The sequence below is a fragment of the Procambarus clarkii genome, chromosome 65 (assembly GCF_040958095.1).
Source record: "Procambarus clarkii isolate CNS0578487 chromosome 65, FALCON_Pclarkii_2.0, whole genome shotgun sequence".
NCBI lineage: Eukaryota > Metazoa > Arthropoda > Malacostraca > Decapoda > Cambaridae > Procambarus > Procambarus clarkii.
This window is the reverse complement of record NC_091214.1, coordinates 29,728,749-29,745,617: the sequence shown is the minus strand read 5'-3', so window position 1 is coordinate 29,745,617 and position 16,869 is coordinate 29,728,749. Positions and strand designations below refer to the sequence as shown.

The window sequence follows — 16,869 nt, the reverse complement described above, 5'->3', positions numbered from 1 at the left end:
TCAGCTTGGAAGTATGAAGACTCACATGTTAGTACATTCAGGTGTCAAACCTCACGAGTGTCCAGATTGTGGGAAGAGATTCAATCTGCTTGGAAGTATGAAGACTCACAGGATGGTGCATACAAATGAAAAACCTTTTGAATGTGCCGTGTGTGGCAAAAAATTTAGACACCGTAAAACTATAATACATCACCTGTTAGTACATTCAGGTGAGAAACCTTATGAGTGTCTAGAGTGTGGGAAGAGATTCAGTCTGCTTGGAAGTATGAAGACTCACATGTTAGTACATTCAGGTGAGAAACCTCATGAGTGTCCAGAGTGTGGGAAGAGGTTCAGTATTCTTGGAAATATGAAGACTCACATGTTAGTACATTCAGGTGAGAAACCTCATGAGTGTCTAGAGTGTGGGAAGAGATTCAGTCTACGTGGACATATGAAAACTCACATGTTAGTACATTCAGGTGTCAAACCTCACGAGTGTCCAGAGTGTGGGAAGAGATTCAGTCTGCTTAGACGTATGAAGTCTCACAGGATGGTGCATACAAATGAAAAACTTTTTGAATGTGCCGAGTGTGGCCAAAAATTTAGACACCGTAGAACTATAATATTTCACATGTTAGTACATTCAGGTGAGAAACCTCATGAGTGTCCAGAGTGTGGGAAGAGATTCAGTCACCTTGGAAGTATGAAGATTCACATGTTAGTGCATTCAGGTGAGAAACCTCATGAGTGTCCAGAGTGTGGGAGGAGGTTCAGTGATCTTGGAAATATGAAGCGTCATATGTCAGTTCATTCACATGACAAACCTCATGAATGTCCAGAGTGTGGGAAGAGATTCAGTCGACTTCAAAGTATGAAGAATCATAGGATGGTGCATACAAATGAAAAATCTTTTGAATGTGCCACATGTGGCAAAAAATTTAGGCATCGTAGCAATATAATACATCACATGTTAGTACATTCTGGTGATAAACCTCATAAGTGTCCAGAGTGTGGGAAGAGATTCGTACAGCTCAGAGGTATGAAGTCTCACAGGATGATGCATACAAATGAAAAACCTTTTGAATGTGCTGGGTGTGGCAAAAAATATAGGCACCGTAGCTCTCTAATACGTCACATGTTAGTACATTCAGGTGAGAAACCTCATGAGTGTCCTGAGTGAGAAGAGATTCAGTCGGCATGGGCATATGAAGACTTATATTATGGTGTATACAGATCAGAAAACATTTTGAATGTGCTGAGTGAGGAAAAAAATTAGAGAACGTAAAAAATATATGTCACATGTCAGTGCATTCAGGTGACAAACCTTATGAGTGTTCAGAGTGTGGGAAGAGACTCAATCATCTTAGAAGTGTAAAGAAGTACAAAATGATACATTCAGCTGATAAGCTAAACACTTTGAGTGTGGGAGATGATTGAGAAAATGTTGTATGAGAGTACAGTATAATAGACACATATTAGTACATTGACTTACCTTTAATATAATATATAATTTTGGGGTTTAGCTTCATCATGAACAAAAAATATTGTGCTATCACAATGTTGGTTGTCCTACAGAGGCAATTATGTGTACAGTATTGTATTTCAGAAATACACTTCAACATGACAGGTAAAGATCTAAAGGTATTTTATTATTTTGTTCTTTAGTGAAATTTAGATATTCCTCATAGACCAAACAATAGTTAGAGAAGTTGTCAGTGTAAAAGTTAGATGCTCCTCATAGACCAGCAAGAGCAGGAGAAGCTGTCACTGTAGAAAAACTCAATATTGCTCATATGTAAAGAAATATTTATTTCCTCTAGTAAAGATAAAACAAAGGTTTAAATATGTTTTTTCTTCATATGTATTTAAATATTAATGTTCTTTCTATTTTATTATCTTTAGAAATTAATTTAAATTTTAATATATATAATCTCTCTACTTATGAACATTTTTGCTGTGATATTATTTGGCATTGAAGCTTGTGAAAAACATCAAATTCAAAATTCAAATGTTTATTCAGGTAAAAGTACATACTTAGAAGATAAGTTACAAAACATAATGTTGGATTTATTGATAGAGCTAGTACATACAATACCTAAAGTCACTAATTCGCATAGCATTTCTGGCAAGTTGTGAGAGGAAAAAAAATTTTTTTTAGATGAACTCAAGATGAGTCCTTTTTATTGGTAGGAGTAAAATACATTAATCAAGGAATTACCTCATCAGATTCCTATGCAAACAGCTATCCCTTTTTTGTTTTGTCTAGGCCTTCTAAGTCTAGGTTTAGACTTAGGCTAAGTCTAAACCTAAGTTCGCTATCGTGAACACAAATGTAGATACTTATAAATTAATCTTGCCCAAAATGCTATGTGTACTTGTGGCTTTAGGTATTGTATGTACTAGCTCTATCTATAAATCAATCAGAATGTTTGCAACTCTGCATCTATGTATGTACTTTAACCAAACTAAATATTATTATTAATATTATTATTATTATTATTATTATTATTATTATTATTATTATTACTATTATTATTAATATTATTATTATTATTATTATTATTATTATTATTATTAGAAATGTATATCTGGCATTGACAACAGAGTCAGAAACTTATTTATCTCCTGCCTAACTTTATCAGTTATGCTATAATTGTTTGCCAATTATATTAGCAAGACTGTAAATTAGTATGGTTGTTGGGGACTGACTAGCATTACCCGTGACACAGTGGTAAGATACTCGCCCGATGCTTCACAAGTTTTTTGCTTGGGTTCATATCTTGACCAGGTGCCAATCCTTAACTGTAGCCTCTGTTCACCCAGCAGTAAATGTGTACCTGGGTCTTAAATGAATTGGCTGGTCGTATTCTGGGAAAAATCAGGATTAAGGATCTGCTCAAAATGCTATGCATGCTATTGGCTTTACAAGAATGTAAGAATTTTTGTTTTATATAAATAAAAAATAAGTTATACAGTATTAGCCTCACTGGCAATTACATTAGCCTTTTTAGTCAACCCATGGTGACCATGGGTTCTGCTACATCTGTCAAGGAAGAGTATCAGATCAGTATTAGCACTTATGAATAAAGTTTGGAACAGGTAAATTGCACAAGAGAACATGTGTAGAATGAGTAATGTTTAGCATGTTCAGGGATTTTTACAGAGGGTCTGTATATTTTCTAAAGATAAAAGTTTGTTATAGTTCTGATTTTTCCTGGGTGATGATGGGCTCGAGATAATTTGCATTGGTTGATTCCCAGTCACAGATACCATATGATAGGGATAGATTAGGGAGTGGTATATTGAAAAGGAGAGGAGTCAGGAACATATCATCTTTTTTTTTTTTAGTATACAAACAGTTCTTTAGACCTATTCCTGTTTGCTGTATGTGGGTGTTGAATTTAAGTCTCTTGTTTATGTATAGACCAAGGAACTTTTCATTATTTTTAATGTTAATGTTGACATTGGCTTTTTGAAGGCAAAATTGGTTTGATGATTTACTTCAAATTAAATGTAGTAGGTGTTTTCTGTGTTTAGTATTAGTGTTGGCTAATATTAGTGAACTCTTGTAAATTTGTTATTTACAATGTTATTTAGTGTGTGGGTTAGGATCTGAACAGATGAAGGTAGTATCATCAGCAACTAGTATTGGTTTAAGGAAATTTGTAAAATTTGGTAAATCATTGATGTATATAAGAAGCAGGAGAGGTCCTAAGATGCTGCTGTGCGGCACTCTGAGACTTTATGGTTGATTGAGTGATTTATGTCATTGATATCTACATATTTGTGTTTGTCAATTGGGTATGTATTAATATACTTAAGAGCAAGGACTCAGGTACCATAATGATGATGTTTAAGCCTTAAACTGCAAATGGCATATATATATATATATATATATATATATATATATATATATATATATATATATATATATATATATATATATATATATATTATATATATATATATATATATATATATATATATATATATTATATATATATATATATATATATATATATATATATATATATATATATATATATATATATATATATATATATCTTTCACATCTTCGAGATTTATATCTACATTTGGGTGAGGTGGATGAGGTGAAAAACGAACTTTCAACAATGGGTACTAAATTCCAACACAAGACAGACCACAAAACAATGGGTATTGAATGGGTATTAAATTCAAACACAAGACAGAACCCGAAACAATGGGTATTGAATGGAAGTAATTGTAGAAAGCCTATTGGTCCATATGTCTTGATGCATCTATATTGGAGCGGAGTCTTGAAGTGGGTAGAATATAGTTGTGCATTAATTGGCTGTTGATTGCTGGTGTTGACTTCTTGATGTGTAGTGCCTCGCAGACGTCAAGCCGCCTGCTATCGCTGTATCTATCGATGATTTCTGTGTTGTTTGCTAAGATTTCTCTGGTGATGGTTTGTTTGTGGGAAGAGATTATATGTTCCTTAATGGAGCCCTGTTGCTTATGCATCGTTAAAGGCCTGGAAAGAGATGTTGTTGTCTTGCCTATATACTGGTTTTTTTGAGGCTTACAGTCCCCAAGAGGGCATTTGAAGGCATAGACGACGTTGGTCTCTTTTAAAGCGTTCTGCTTTGTGTCTGGAGAGTTTCTCATGAGTAACCTGGCCGTTTTTCTGGTTTTATAGTAAATCGTTAGTTGTATCTTCTGATTATTTGTCTGTAGGGATAACGTTTCTACTGACAATATCTTTCAGAACCCTTTCCTCCGTTTTATGGGCTGTGGAAAAGAAGTTCCTGTAAAATAGTCTAATAGGGGGTATAGGTGTTGTGTTAGTTGTCTCTTCAGAGGTTGCATGGCATTTCACTTTCCTTCTTATGATGTCTTCCATGAAACCATTGGAGAAGCCGTTGTTGACTAGGACCTGCCTTACCCTACAGAGTTCTTCGTCGACTTGCTTCCATTCTGAGCTGTGGCTGAGGGCACGGTCGACATAAGCGTTAACAACACTCCTCTTGTACCTGTCCGGGCAGTCACTGTTGGCATTCAGGCACATTCCTATGTTTGTTTCCTTAGTGTAGACTGCAGTGTGGAAAACTCCGCTCCTTTCCATGACTGTTACATCTAGAAAGAGCAGCTTCCCATCCTTCACCATCTCGTAAGTGAAACACAACACAGAATTCTGCTCAAATGCCTCCTTCAGCTTCTGCAGATGTCTGACATCAGGTACCTGTGTAAAAATGTCGTCAACATACCTGCAGTATATCCATATACTGCAGGTATGTTGACGACATTTTTACACAGGTACCTGATGTCAGACATCTGCAGAAGCTGAAGGAGGCATTTGAGCAGAATTCTGTGTTGCGTTTCACTTTCGAGATGGAGAAGGATGGGAAGGTGCCCTTTCTAGATGTAACAGTCATGGAAAGGACTGTTACATACCTGCAGTATATCCATATACTGCAGGTATGTTGACGACATTTTTACACAGGTACCTGATGTCAGACATCTGCAGAAGCTGAAGGAGGCATTTGAGCAGAATTCTGTGTTGCGTTTCACTTTCGAGATGGAGAAGGATGGGAAGCTGCCCTTTCTAGATGTAACAGTCATGGAAAGGAGCGGAGTTTTCCACACTGCAGTCTACACCAAGGACACAAACATAGGAATGTGCCTGAATGCCTACAGTGACTGCCCGGACAGGTACAAGAGGAGTGTTGTTAACGCTTATGTTGACTGTGCCCTCAGCAACAGCTCAGAATGGAAGCAAGTCGACGAAGAACTCTGTAGGGTAAGGCAGATCCTAGTCAACAACGGCTTCTCCAATGGTTTCGTGGAAGACATCATAAGAAGGAAAGTGAAACGCCATGCAACCTCTGAAGAGACAACTAACACAACACCTATACCCCCTATTAGACTATTTTACAGGAACTTCTTTTCCACAGCCCATAAAACGGAGGAAAGGGTTCTGAAAGATATTGTCAGTAGAAACGTTATCCCTACAAACAAAAATCAGAAAATACAACTGACGATTTACTATAAAACCAGAAAAACGGCCAGGTTACTCATGAGAAACTCTCCAGACACAAAGCAGAGCGCTTTAAAAGAGACGAACGTCGTCTATGCCTTCAAATGCCCTCTTGGGGACTGTAAGCCTAAAAAAAAACAGTATATAGGCAAGACAACAACATCTCTTTCCAGGCGTTTAACAATGCATAAGCAACAGGGCTCCATTAAGGAACATATAATCTCTTCCCACAAACAAACCATCACCAGAGAAATCTTAGCAAACAACACAGAAATCATCGATAGATACAGCGATAGCAGGCAGCTTGACGTCTGCGAGGCACTACACATCAAGAAGTCAACACCAGCAATCAACAGCCAATTAATGCACAACTATATTCTACCCACTTTAAGACTCCGCTCCAATATAGATGCATCAGTAAACCAACAAACTAACACTTAACATAGAAAAGACCTACTGCATCTTAATTGGAAGCAAATCTACAAATGCAATTCAGCTTCAGATAGACAATGTAAACATTAGCAATAAAAATGATGGAAATTTTCTTGGCCTATTCCTAGACAAGAGACTCAACTTCAGTACCCACATACAACACATAACTAAGAAAGTCTCTAAAACAGTTGGTATACTCTCCAAAATCAGATATTATCTACCTAACTCTGCTCTCATCTCTCTATATTATGCACTAATCTATCCCTATCTTAATTATGGTATCTGTGCATGGGGTTCAACCACTGCAAACCAACCTCAAGTCCATCATCACCCAGCAAAAATCTGCTATCAGAATAATAACAAATTCTGCTTTCAGACAACACTCAGCCCCCTTGTTTAACTCCCTAAACATGCTAAACATAATCTCCACAAATTATCTTGTGTTAACTACATTTACAAAACCCTGTTCTTAAATGCAAATCCTGCTCTGAAACTCTCCTTGGACAGATGTAATAGGACCCATTATCACCACACCAGAAATAAATATCTCTTTGATATTCCCAGAGGCAAACTTAATATGTGTAAACACTCTATGCAAATAAAGGGACCCAGTCTATGGAACTCACTCCCTATTGAATTGAAAAGCTGTCCACCTTTTGCATCATTCAAAACAATACTAAAAAGTACCTAATTTCATCTTCATAGTTTTTTACCTTTTGCTTTAAAATTGCACTGTATCTATTGCTACCCAATCTTCCAATCTTTATGTACCCAATCTGAACATCTTTACCATTGTGATCATTGCTGTCTTCTTATATGTGCTGTCAATCTGCTGTATGGTGTCTATTAGCCTTGTTTAAATTACCAATCAAGCTGTCAGTGTAATCAATCAGAGCTTTAATATACCAATGTGCTTTAATATACTTACCAATCTCTCTCATCTCATTTTTTTCTTGCAATGTATTTGTTATCATTTTATTAATTCTGCTAGAATTTACCTACTTAAAATTATCTGTTAGATTAAGGACCTGCCCGAAACGCTGCGCGTACTAGTGGCTTTACAAGATTGTAAATACTATGCTATTTATTCCCACAAACCCAATGTACATCTTGTATATAAATAAATAAATAAATAAATAAATGTCTGCCATCGACCGTGATAGGCACCCAGAAAAGTAGGCGCCCCAAAACAAACCCCTATTCTGGTGAAAAATTGTTACCGAAAGCCAAACAAGTGGACAGAACTCCCCAAACAAAATTATCAAACTAGCATGACGTCATCATGTCGCCGTACCACCGTCTGCGCACCCCCCCCCTCCCCGGGAGGGGGATGTGGGGAGCCCCAGACCTTCCGAGCCGGCGATCCAACTGGCAGTTCTTGGCTGATGGAATTACTGGCCGATCGAGTGCCTCTGGCTCCAGTTTTTGTTTCAGTCTGTGCCTTGTGGTGTGGACTGTCTACCGGTGGGGTGTGAGCCAGGAGTGAGAATTCACAGTACTTGGGCTGCATGCGTCTAGGGTTTAATCCCTAGGTGCATGCACCTTCCCTAGGTGCCCTGTAAGTACTGCCCTTTTGGCTTCGGGCCACCTTCCACAAGTCACCTTGGGTTCTACCTCCGCTGTGTCCTTTACTGCTCGGTTCTGGGCCGCCCTTGGAGTCGGCTGGGATTTTGTTGCTCTGGTTTGTCTCTGGGTAGATGGTGGTTTTCGTCACTGGTAGGAGCGCGGGGTACTGCACAGCTAGTTTTCACCTATAACAGCGGCCGGCTCTGTTCCGCCTGGGTATGTTGTCCTCTTGCGGAGTTTTTCTTTTGTTTTTGCCTGGTGGGGAGGTTTGTCTTTATGGTCCCCCCTTTCTGTTCTAGGTGTTTTATTTTGATATTCTGTTGGTGGTACTCCCCGCTTGGCCCCTGTGAGTGGACATGTCCCAGGGGTTCAGCTTTTAGAAGTTTGTTTGGGTAGCCTTGGGCGCCGGTTCTCGGTACCCTGCCTGGGCTTCCGAACCATACGCGGGTTTCAGGGTTGGGGCGGGGGTCTGGTTGGGTTGAGACTCAGGCGGTCTCGGGGGGTTTTCCTCTCCCGGGGTGGTGGCAGAGGCATTCGAGTCAGTTCCTCCAGCTGTGCCGTATGGGTCTGACCAGTGGGCTCCCTTCCTTAGTGTTTGTACGGCTGCCCTGACTTTTCCTTATCGAGCTGGGGCGTTGGGGGTGCGGCTCGGCCCCAGGTCTTGCCATAGAGGTTCCTGGGGTTGGGGAGGGGTTTCCTGGGGTGCCTTGGCTCCGTCTGCCCCCTCTTGGGTCTTTATACCCTTGGTGAGGGGCTGGCAGTTCCTCAGAGTGGGGTTGTTCCTTTCCCCTCTGTGTTCCTGTTGGTTTCAGGTATACCCCTCCCTGGGTTCGGTTCGGTGTCCCTTCAGGTCCATCGGTCCCGTCGGTCCTGGGGGTGTGTTTTGCCCCCTTTTCCTCACCCTTTTCACGCTTACATCGCGATACTGTTCCCTTTGTATCGGGGTCCCTGTATGTCCCTTAATCTGGGGTGTCATTTTGTCCATTTGTACCTCTGTGCATTTGGGCTTGTTTGTCGTGGTTCTCATTGGTTCGCGAACCTTTTAGTTCCTTCCAATATTATTGGAACATCTGTTAACTTCTGGTGTGGTTTCCCTCTGTTCCTTTTTCGGCCTCACTGGTTCCCTTCCATCCTCTTTTTCTTCTTTCGCTTCACTTTCGCCTTGTTTTGTTTTCACATCGTCTCTACTTTATTTCGACTTTCCTCGTCTTTGTTATGTACACCTTCCTGGTGTTTGTACGATGTGTCTGTACGTTGTGTGTATGTATAATATGTGTGTCCACCTGGTGTACGAGCCGCGCCGACCAGTAGACGGGTGGTGAGTTTCGTACCTCGCGTGCTGGGGCCGGGGTGTTCGTTTTGTCTCTGGGCGGTGTCCTCGTGTGTTCTGCATTGTTTATCGTGGTTTTTCTACGGCTTTTTGCTCGTTTTCTTTCTCTCCAGTCTCGGCCCTCTAGATGTTGGGGGTGTTCTTGATTTTATATGTGGGGAAGTCACTTCGTTCTTTCCTCTGCTTCCAGGTGTGGGGTGGCTCGGAGTGGCGCCTCCTCCCCCTTTGTCCTGCTCCTCGTTTTCTGCTGGGCACGCGCCTCTGGACGTATTTCACCTTCCACTTTTTATTCAGGTAACAGTACATACAAAGCCTACTGCCTCTAGTATACACGGCATTCGAGTGCACCACTAGCGATGCTCCTGGTATACGAGCATAAGAACATGAGAACAAAGGTAACTGCAGAAGGCCTGTTGGCCCATACGAGGCTGCTCCTATTTATACCTACGCATTCCCACTCATATACATGTCCAACCTACGTTTGGAACATTGGAGGGGTCCCACCTTCTCCACATTATGGGGTAAGTGGTTCCACATAACAACCCTGTTACTGAACCGGTATTTACCCAAATCTTTCCTATCTCTAAACTTAGATTTAGTTATGTTACTTGGCTCGACTGTGTTGTGGCACTGTCGTGTGTCTGCTCTGCTGGTGAAATTGTCCTGTCTGGCGCCTTTGTTGGCCAGGTACTGGTTCTCAACTTTTGATGGGGTGCTTGTCTATTTGTACTTGTGGGGGTTGAGCTCTGGCTCTTTGGCCCCACCTCTCTCCTGTTGGTCGCTGGTTGAACAGTTTCTGAAGCTTCCTGGGCTCTGTCTTATCTACATTTGCTCCTGTGGGTGGAGTCTGCCTCCACCATGTCGCTTCCTATCTCCTCTAACATTGATCAGGTTCATTTTCTTGTCTGTGGTTCTTTGGGTACTCAGCTTCCTCCTGTGTCCCCTTGTGCATGTGCCACCCTTGGTCACTGCTCCATCCTTGTTTACTCTGTTACTTCCCCGCTTGGCGGGGTTGCGTCGATGGCTCCTGACAGGGGTGTTAGGTGTTGTGAGTTGTGTTTGGTTACCTAGCGTGTGTCTGCAGTGACTTTTCTTTGTGTATCTTGTGCTTTGTTGTCCTGTGGGGCTCTGCTCGCATTTCGGTGCTTTTGGTTTCGTTTGTCGACACCTGGGTCTTTTTCCCTATCTTCTTGAGGTTATCTTGAGATGATTTCGGGGCTTTAGTGTCCCCGCGGCCCGGTCCTCGACCAGGCCTCCACCCCCAGGAAACAGCCCGTGACAGCTGACTAACTCCCAGGTACCTATTTACTGCTAGGTAACAGGGGCATTCAGGGTGAAAGAAACTTTGCCCATTTGTTTCTGCCTCGTGCGGGAATCGAACCCGCGCCACAGAATTACGAGTCCTGCGCGCTATCCACCAGGCTACGAGGATCCCTGGACAATCATTCCTTGCCAATCTTTGGTGCTTGGCTGCACCCTGATATCCATGATGTCCCTCGGGTGTGTGCGTTCTCCACTACACGTTTTGTGGTTGGTCATGTGCATTGCATTCCCGGCCGCTTCTTGGTCCATATTCGGGGTTTTCTTTGCCTATTTTCGTTTTTCCCCCTCCTATGCTACACTTGCCTGTGTATCTGGGTCAGTGCTTGTTGCCTATCCTGATGTGGGTGCTCAGGTGAGCCTCGGTTCATGTTGAGTTCCCTACTTTTGGACTGCTCTGGTATTCCGTTTTGGTACTGAGTTCCTACACTTTTTCTTGGTATCTTCCTGCAGGTTTCGGTGTTGCACTGTCTGTGGGGGGTTGTGGGCTTTCAGTCCACAGCTCCTGCCTTCCTGGTTCCTTTTCTTGGAACAGGTAGCTGGGTTCCGGTCCTGGCTCCGGTTTTTCTTTGTTCCTTTTCTGGAACGTGTGTGTTTGCTTTCCTGCAGTTCACGTCCTGAGTAGTTCTCCGCATGGATGCCTCAGGGACACGTATGTCATTCTTCCCTGCTGGAGTTGGTTATGTTGCTCCTTTGGGTTGTGGGATCGCTGTTTTTCGCTTTCGTTCGTGGTGCTCGTTTTCCTCATTGACCTCTGCCTGGGTCCTGGTTCCTTGGTGTTTGGCCTTGGACCTTCAGGGGTCTTGGGGGGGGGGGGATTCCTCCCGGACTGGGCGTTTCTGCTTGCCCGGGTTGGTTCTTTTCAGCTCACTGGAGTTGGGTTCCTTGTTTCCCTGGCGGCTGTTTCTTTTGGTTTTTGCCTACCTTGGCAAGACCTGCTGCTTTCCTCAGTTCCAGTACGGTGGGTCTTCCTGCGGCTCCACCTCTTTTTTTCGGATTGATCCTGCTCAGTACAGGGCTGATTCATTTTTCCCCTCGAGTTTTCATTTATGGGGGTTTTTATCTCTCGTTTCTTGTCGCTTGTGTTGGCACTGGTGGGTTCATTGTTGGTCTCCCACCTGCATGTTTCATCTCAGGGGCGGCGTGTGGTTTTCCTGGCAGTCCTTCCGGTTTTCCTATCACTGCGAATTAGGGTCCTTCGGTGTCTGATAGGTTGGCTTGTCTTCCCTTCGGGGTTGTTCCGGGACCGTCGTCTGGTACCCTGTACTGTCGCCTCGTATTGGGTGGTGCTGGTGGAGCCGCTCCAGCTTGCGTTTGGTGTTCCTGTTCCTTCTGCTCTGTTCCACTTGCTGTCTTGGGCGTTTTCACCTCCGGCCTGCTCTTGCGTTCTGGTGCCGTCCTGGTCATTGACCCGGGTGGTCTCTCTTCTTCTCCTCGTTTTGGTCCTTGGGTTGCTGCTTGGTTGGTCAGGCCAGGGGGGGGGGGTTGCTTCCTTGTTGTTCGGTTGAGTTTTTCCGCTGTTCTTTGCGCATCTTGGCTTCTGGGGTCGTGGACGCGTTTTGGTTGCTCGTGTTCCATTTCTTCCCTCGTTCCTGTTCGGGGGTTCGGGCCTACAAGTTGTTTCCTCTGTGGGGTTGTTTTCTTAGGTTAGGGCACGTGGCGTTCGCCTCCTGCATCCTTCCCTATTTTCCTTATCTGTGGTGAGGTAGCTCTGGGGAGCCGACGGGGCTCCCTCCCCCCAGAAAACCAGTGTTGAATGTAATGAAACGCCATTTTTTGGGCAAGTTCAGAGGGTCTGAGGCTCCCCCTTCCCCCTCCTGGGGAGAGGGAGGTTGCGCAGACAGTGGCGCGCAAGGTGACTAGCATGATGACGTCATGTTAGTTTGATAATTTTGTTTGGGGAGTTCTGTCAACACGTTCAACTTTCGGTAGCAATTTTTCACCAGAATAGGGGTTTCTTTTGGGAGGCCTATCTTTCTGGGTGCCTACCCCGGTCGACGGCAGACATAGAATGCACCCAACCACAAGGGGGTTTCTATAGGCCATTGCTCCTCGTGCCTTTCTGAGGGGGCCAGGTTCTGGCTCATGGTCCCTGGTAGGCAAAAACTCCTAGCACTTTGATGCCAGAAAGTTATACATATCCATTCAGCCTGGATAGCTCCGAAGAGCCTTCAGGACTCACCCAGAAAATGGCGTTTCATTACATTCATCGCTGGTTTTGTAGAAGACGAAAAAAATTAAGATTTTTTTCTTGCGCACAGGGGGTGTAAAATTCCTCAGGATCCCTTAGCAGCTTAAGGGTTAAGTAAGAGGTAATTATGGTTTATAGCATCAAAGACTGACTCAATTATATTAGCCTGAATCTGGCAATGATTTTATGCTGAGTCTGGCAATTATATAACTCCAATATCAGAAAATAGCATATATATATACATATAGTAATTACAGTACCTTGAACTTGGCATTTATGCTTACAAGAATCTGGCAGTTAAATTAGCCTGATTCTGACAGTTGTAATACCCCGAATCAGACATTTTATTAACCGGAACTTTTCATGTAAATGAGTGACTCCAGGAATTTGTATTATAATGTGGAGTAGGTAATTCAAGGCTTAAATACTGCTAGTATTTATTTTATTTGATAACAAATGCCTGAATCTGACAATTTATTAATATAAAATGATGTCGTCTTTTAAATTTTCAATTTTCAGTTATGTAAAGGCCTAAGTTTGAGTACTGTATTGTTTAATTGTTAGGTATGATCATTATAAGCCTATATTTCCAGGTATAGGAGTAGCCTATATGGTTTTGATTGGTTGTTTAATTTCTTGTTGTCATAATGTATGTGAACGCTGTGTAGTATTTTTTATTTAGGCATGATTATTAGTTCACATTTATTGATAGAATTATGTACAATAGTTGGATCTTATTTAAAACCTGTTAACTATTGTATAATTATTACTTCACAGTTGTCTCAACATTCAAATTTACTCTCCACTTACTCTAAGTGTTCTTTTAATATGCATAAATGATCTTCATGTAACATTGTTTGTTTACCCTATGACAATGCTATGGTACTTTTAAATTCATTATTATAGGTAATTGGAAAAATAACAAATTCTGAATGTTTGAATGTCAAAAGGTGTTTTGGTATGTGTGATATTCCTATTTTCCAAGATCACTGGCTTACATCTTTTAATCTTTAATCCTCTCTAAATTTGTAGACTGTTAATTTTACACTGCCAGTATTGAAATGTCTGATGACTGGTCAGGTCATAGTAGACCCTAGGTTGGTACTGCTATCTGGTCACATAACAACATGCAATGTAATGTGATGTTGTCAATACTGTATCAGGGTGCACTTCCGATGTACTTTTCTCCAATGGTGCTCTGCAGTATTTGATCATGTGTATCTGCCCTGTTTCACCAGCAATATCAACTGTGCATATGTGTATGTAGATGTTTGATCAGAAATATATCAATTGGCTAATTTGTATCATGATTCTGACCTTTGGAATTCTGACCTAGGGAATTTTTCTCTGCAAGATTCACACTTAAAATTGCTTAACCACTGGACTGTGCTGACCAACAAAACTCGTTTCGGGAAGAGCACAGGCAAGAAAATATGAATTTAAGATTTCATACCATTCAAAATACGTGCGAGGTAGGTTGGGAAAGAGATGGACGCCTAAGGCCTTTAGTGAGTTTAGACTTTACACAAATATCATAGCAGGGAATGACCCGGGAAATAACCAGCCACAGGTTAGAGAACTTTTGAGGTTCTGTGACAAATTCTCGCTCAATCAACAGATTACAGAACCAACTAGGAACGAAAACACACTAGACTTGTTATTCACAAACAATGATGAACTAATCAGAGATATTACAATCTCAGATACTACATACTCAGACCATAAGCTCATTGAAGTGCGAACTAGCATAAATAACGGGAGTAGGTCTAAGAGACCCAACAAGCGAGAAGGAGCATTCAATCAATTCAATTTCAACAATAAGAGGATCGACCGGGAAAAACTAAATGTATACCTTATCTTGAGGTTATCTTGAGATGATTTCGGGGCTTTTTTTAGTGTCCCTCGCGGCCCGGTCCTCGACCAGGCCTCCACCCCCAGGAAGCAGCCCGTGACAGCTGACTAACACCCAGGTACCTATTTTACTGCTAGGTAACATGACATAAGAGTGAAAGAAACTCTGCCCATTGTTTCTCGCCAGCGCCTGGGATCGAACCCAGGACCACAGGATCACAAGTCCAGAGTGCTGTCCGCTCGGCCGACCGGCTCCCACCTTGCAACCATTCAATGGGAGACGGTCTTAAGCGTACAAAACTCCCACATCAGGGAATAGCTCAACTGACAGCTGAAGCTTACAAGGTCTGCTTGAAGCACGTGCCTGTGAGGAGGGTCAGAAAGAGGACCACTCTAGAAAGAGAACACAGACGACTGTACAGGAGAAGGAAAAAAATAATGGAAATGCTGTGGCAGACACAACTATCACAAGAAAGAAAAATAAACTTATTAAGCAGGGAGATCGAAGAAATAGAACAAACGTTGAAGCGATCATATGAGTCTGAGGAAATGGAATTGGAACAGAAACCTATACAAGAGATAAAGAAAAATCCAAACTATTTTTTCACATACGCAAAATCAAAATCCAAAACCTCGACCAGTATTGGGCCGTTAATTACAAATGAAGGTATGTACACAGAGGACAACAAAGAGATTAGTGAAATTCTAAGAAGCCAGTATGAGGCTATGTTTAGCACACCAATAAGCAACATGAAAGTTGATGACCTAAACAGCTTCTTTATGAATGACATTCAAGCTGCAGATAATATAACGGATATTACCACAAACTCGGAAGACTTTGAAAGAGAAATTGACAATATGCCCATGCACTCAGCTCCTGGACCTGACTCATGGAATTTAATATTCATAAAGAAATGTAAAGTATCAATAGCACGAGCACTCAGCGTAATATGGAGAAAGAGCCTGGTTACAGGTGAGATACCAGCTGCACTTAAATCTACAGATATAGCTCCTCTGCACAAGGGGGGTAGTAAAGCTTTGGCAAAAAATTAGAGACCAGTTGCACTAACATCACACATAATAAAAGTATTTGAAAGAGTGATTAGGAATCAAATTTCTAGTTTTATGGAAAATAAGGATCTTCACAGTCCAGGACAACATGGATTTAGAGCGGGCAGATACTGTCTGTCACAGTTACTCAACCACTATGACAAAATCACAGAAGCTCTAGAAGAAAAGCAAAATGCAGATGTTGTATACACAGACTTTGCAAAGGCGTTCGACAAATGTGACCATGGAGGTGATAGCACACAAAATGAGGTCAATGGGAATAACTGGTAAAGTAGGACACTGGATACTCCATTTCCTGTCGAACAAAACACAAAGAGTAACAGTCAATCAAATAAAATCTAGTCCAAGCGCAGTTTAAAGCTTTATACCTCAAGGTACAGTCCTTGCACCGCTAATGTTCCTTATTCTCATATCAGATATAGACAAAAATACACGTCACAGCTTCGTGTCATCTTTTGCAGATGACACAAACATCAGCATGAAAATTACCTCTGCTGAAGACAATTGAAAAATTACAAGTAGATATCAATAAAGTTTTCGATTGGGCAGCAGAAAATAACATGATGTTAAACAGTGATAAATTTCAGGTACTCAGGCACGGCAAAAATGAGGATCTGAAACATTATACATGGTACAAAACACAATCGAATCTGGCCAATAGTAGGAAAACAGCATGTGAAGGATTTGGGAATAGTGATGTCCGACGATCTGACGTTTGAGGAGCATAATCAAGTAAATATTGTGTCGGCCAGAAAAATGATAGGGTGGATTAAGAGAACTATCAAATCCAGAGATCCCATCACAATGGTTGTACTCTTCAAGTCACTTGTCTTGTCCCATCTCTAGTACTGCTCAGTACTCACTTCCCCCTTCAGAGCAGGAGAGATTGCTGAAATAGAGGGAATACAGAGAACATATACGGCCCGCATAGACGAGATAAAACACCTAAATTATTGGGCTCGTCTCAAAGCTCTTCAAATGTACTCTAGAAAGGAGACGAGAGAGATACCAAATAATATACACATGGAAAATACTGGATGGCCAGGTCTCAAATCTACACAGTAAAATAACAACGTACTGGAGTGAACGATATGGAAGAAAATGCAG

General features: G+C 41.7%; 1 protein-coding gene across 1 annotated transcript; it reads left to right on the top strand.

Annotated features, from left to right (window-relative positions):
* The first annotated feature begins 349 nt into the window (after positions 1–349).
* LOC138355061 (zinc finger protein 154-like) lies at positions 350–1,162 on the top strand. The gene has a single exon (XM_069309775.1). It carries the CDS (start codon positions 350–352, stop codon positions 1,160–1,162), a length of 813 nt encoding a protein of 270 aa, XP_069165876.1.
* The last annotated feature ends 15,707 nt before the right edge of the window (positions 1,163–16,869 follow it).

Bases quoted from the DNA above. Each gene is read 5' to 3' on its own strand.
- LOC138355061 (XM_069309775.1), top strand. From the start codon at position 350: ATGAAGACTCACATGTTAGTACATTCAGGTGAGAAACCTCATGAGTGT.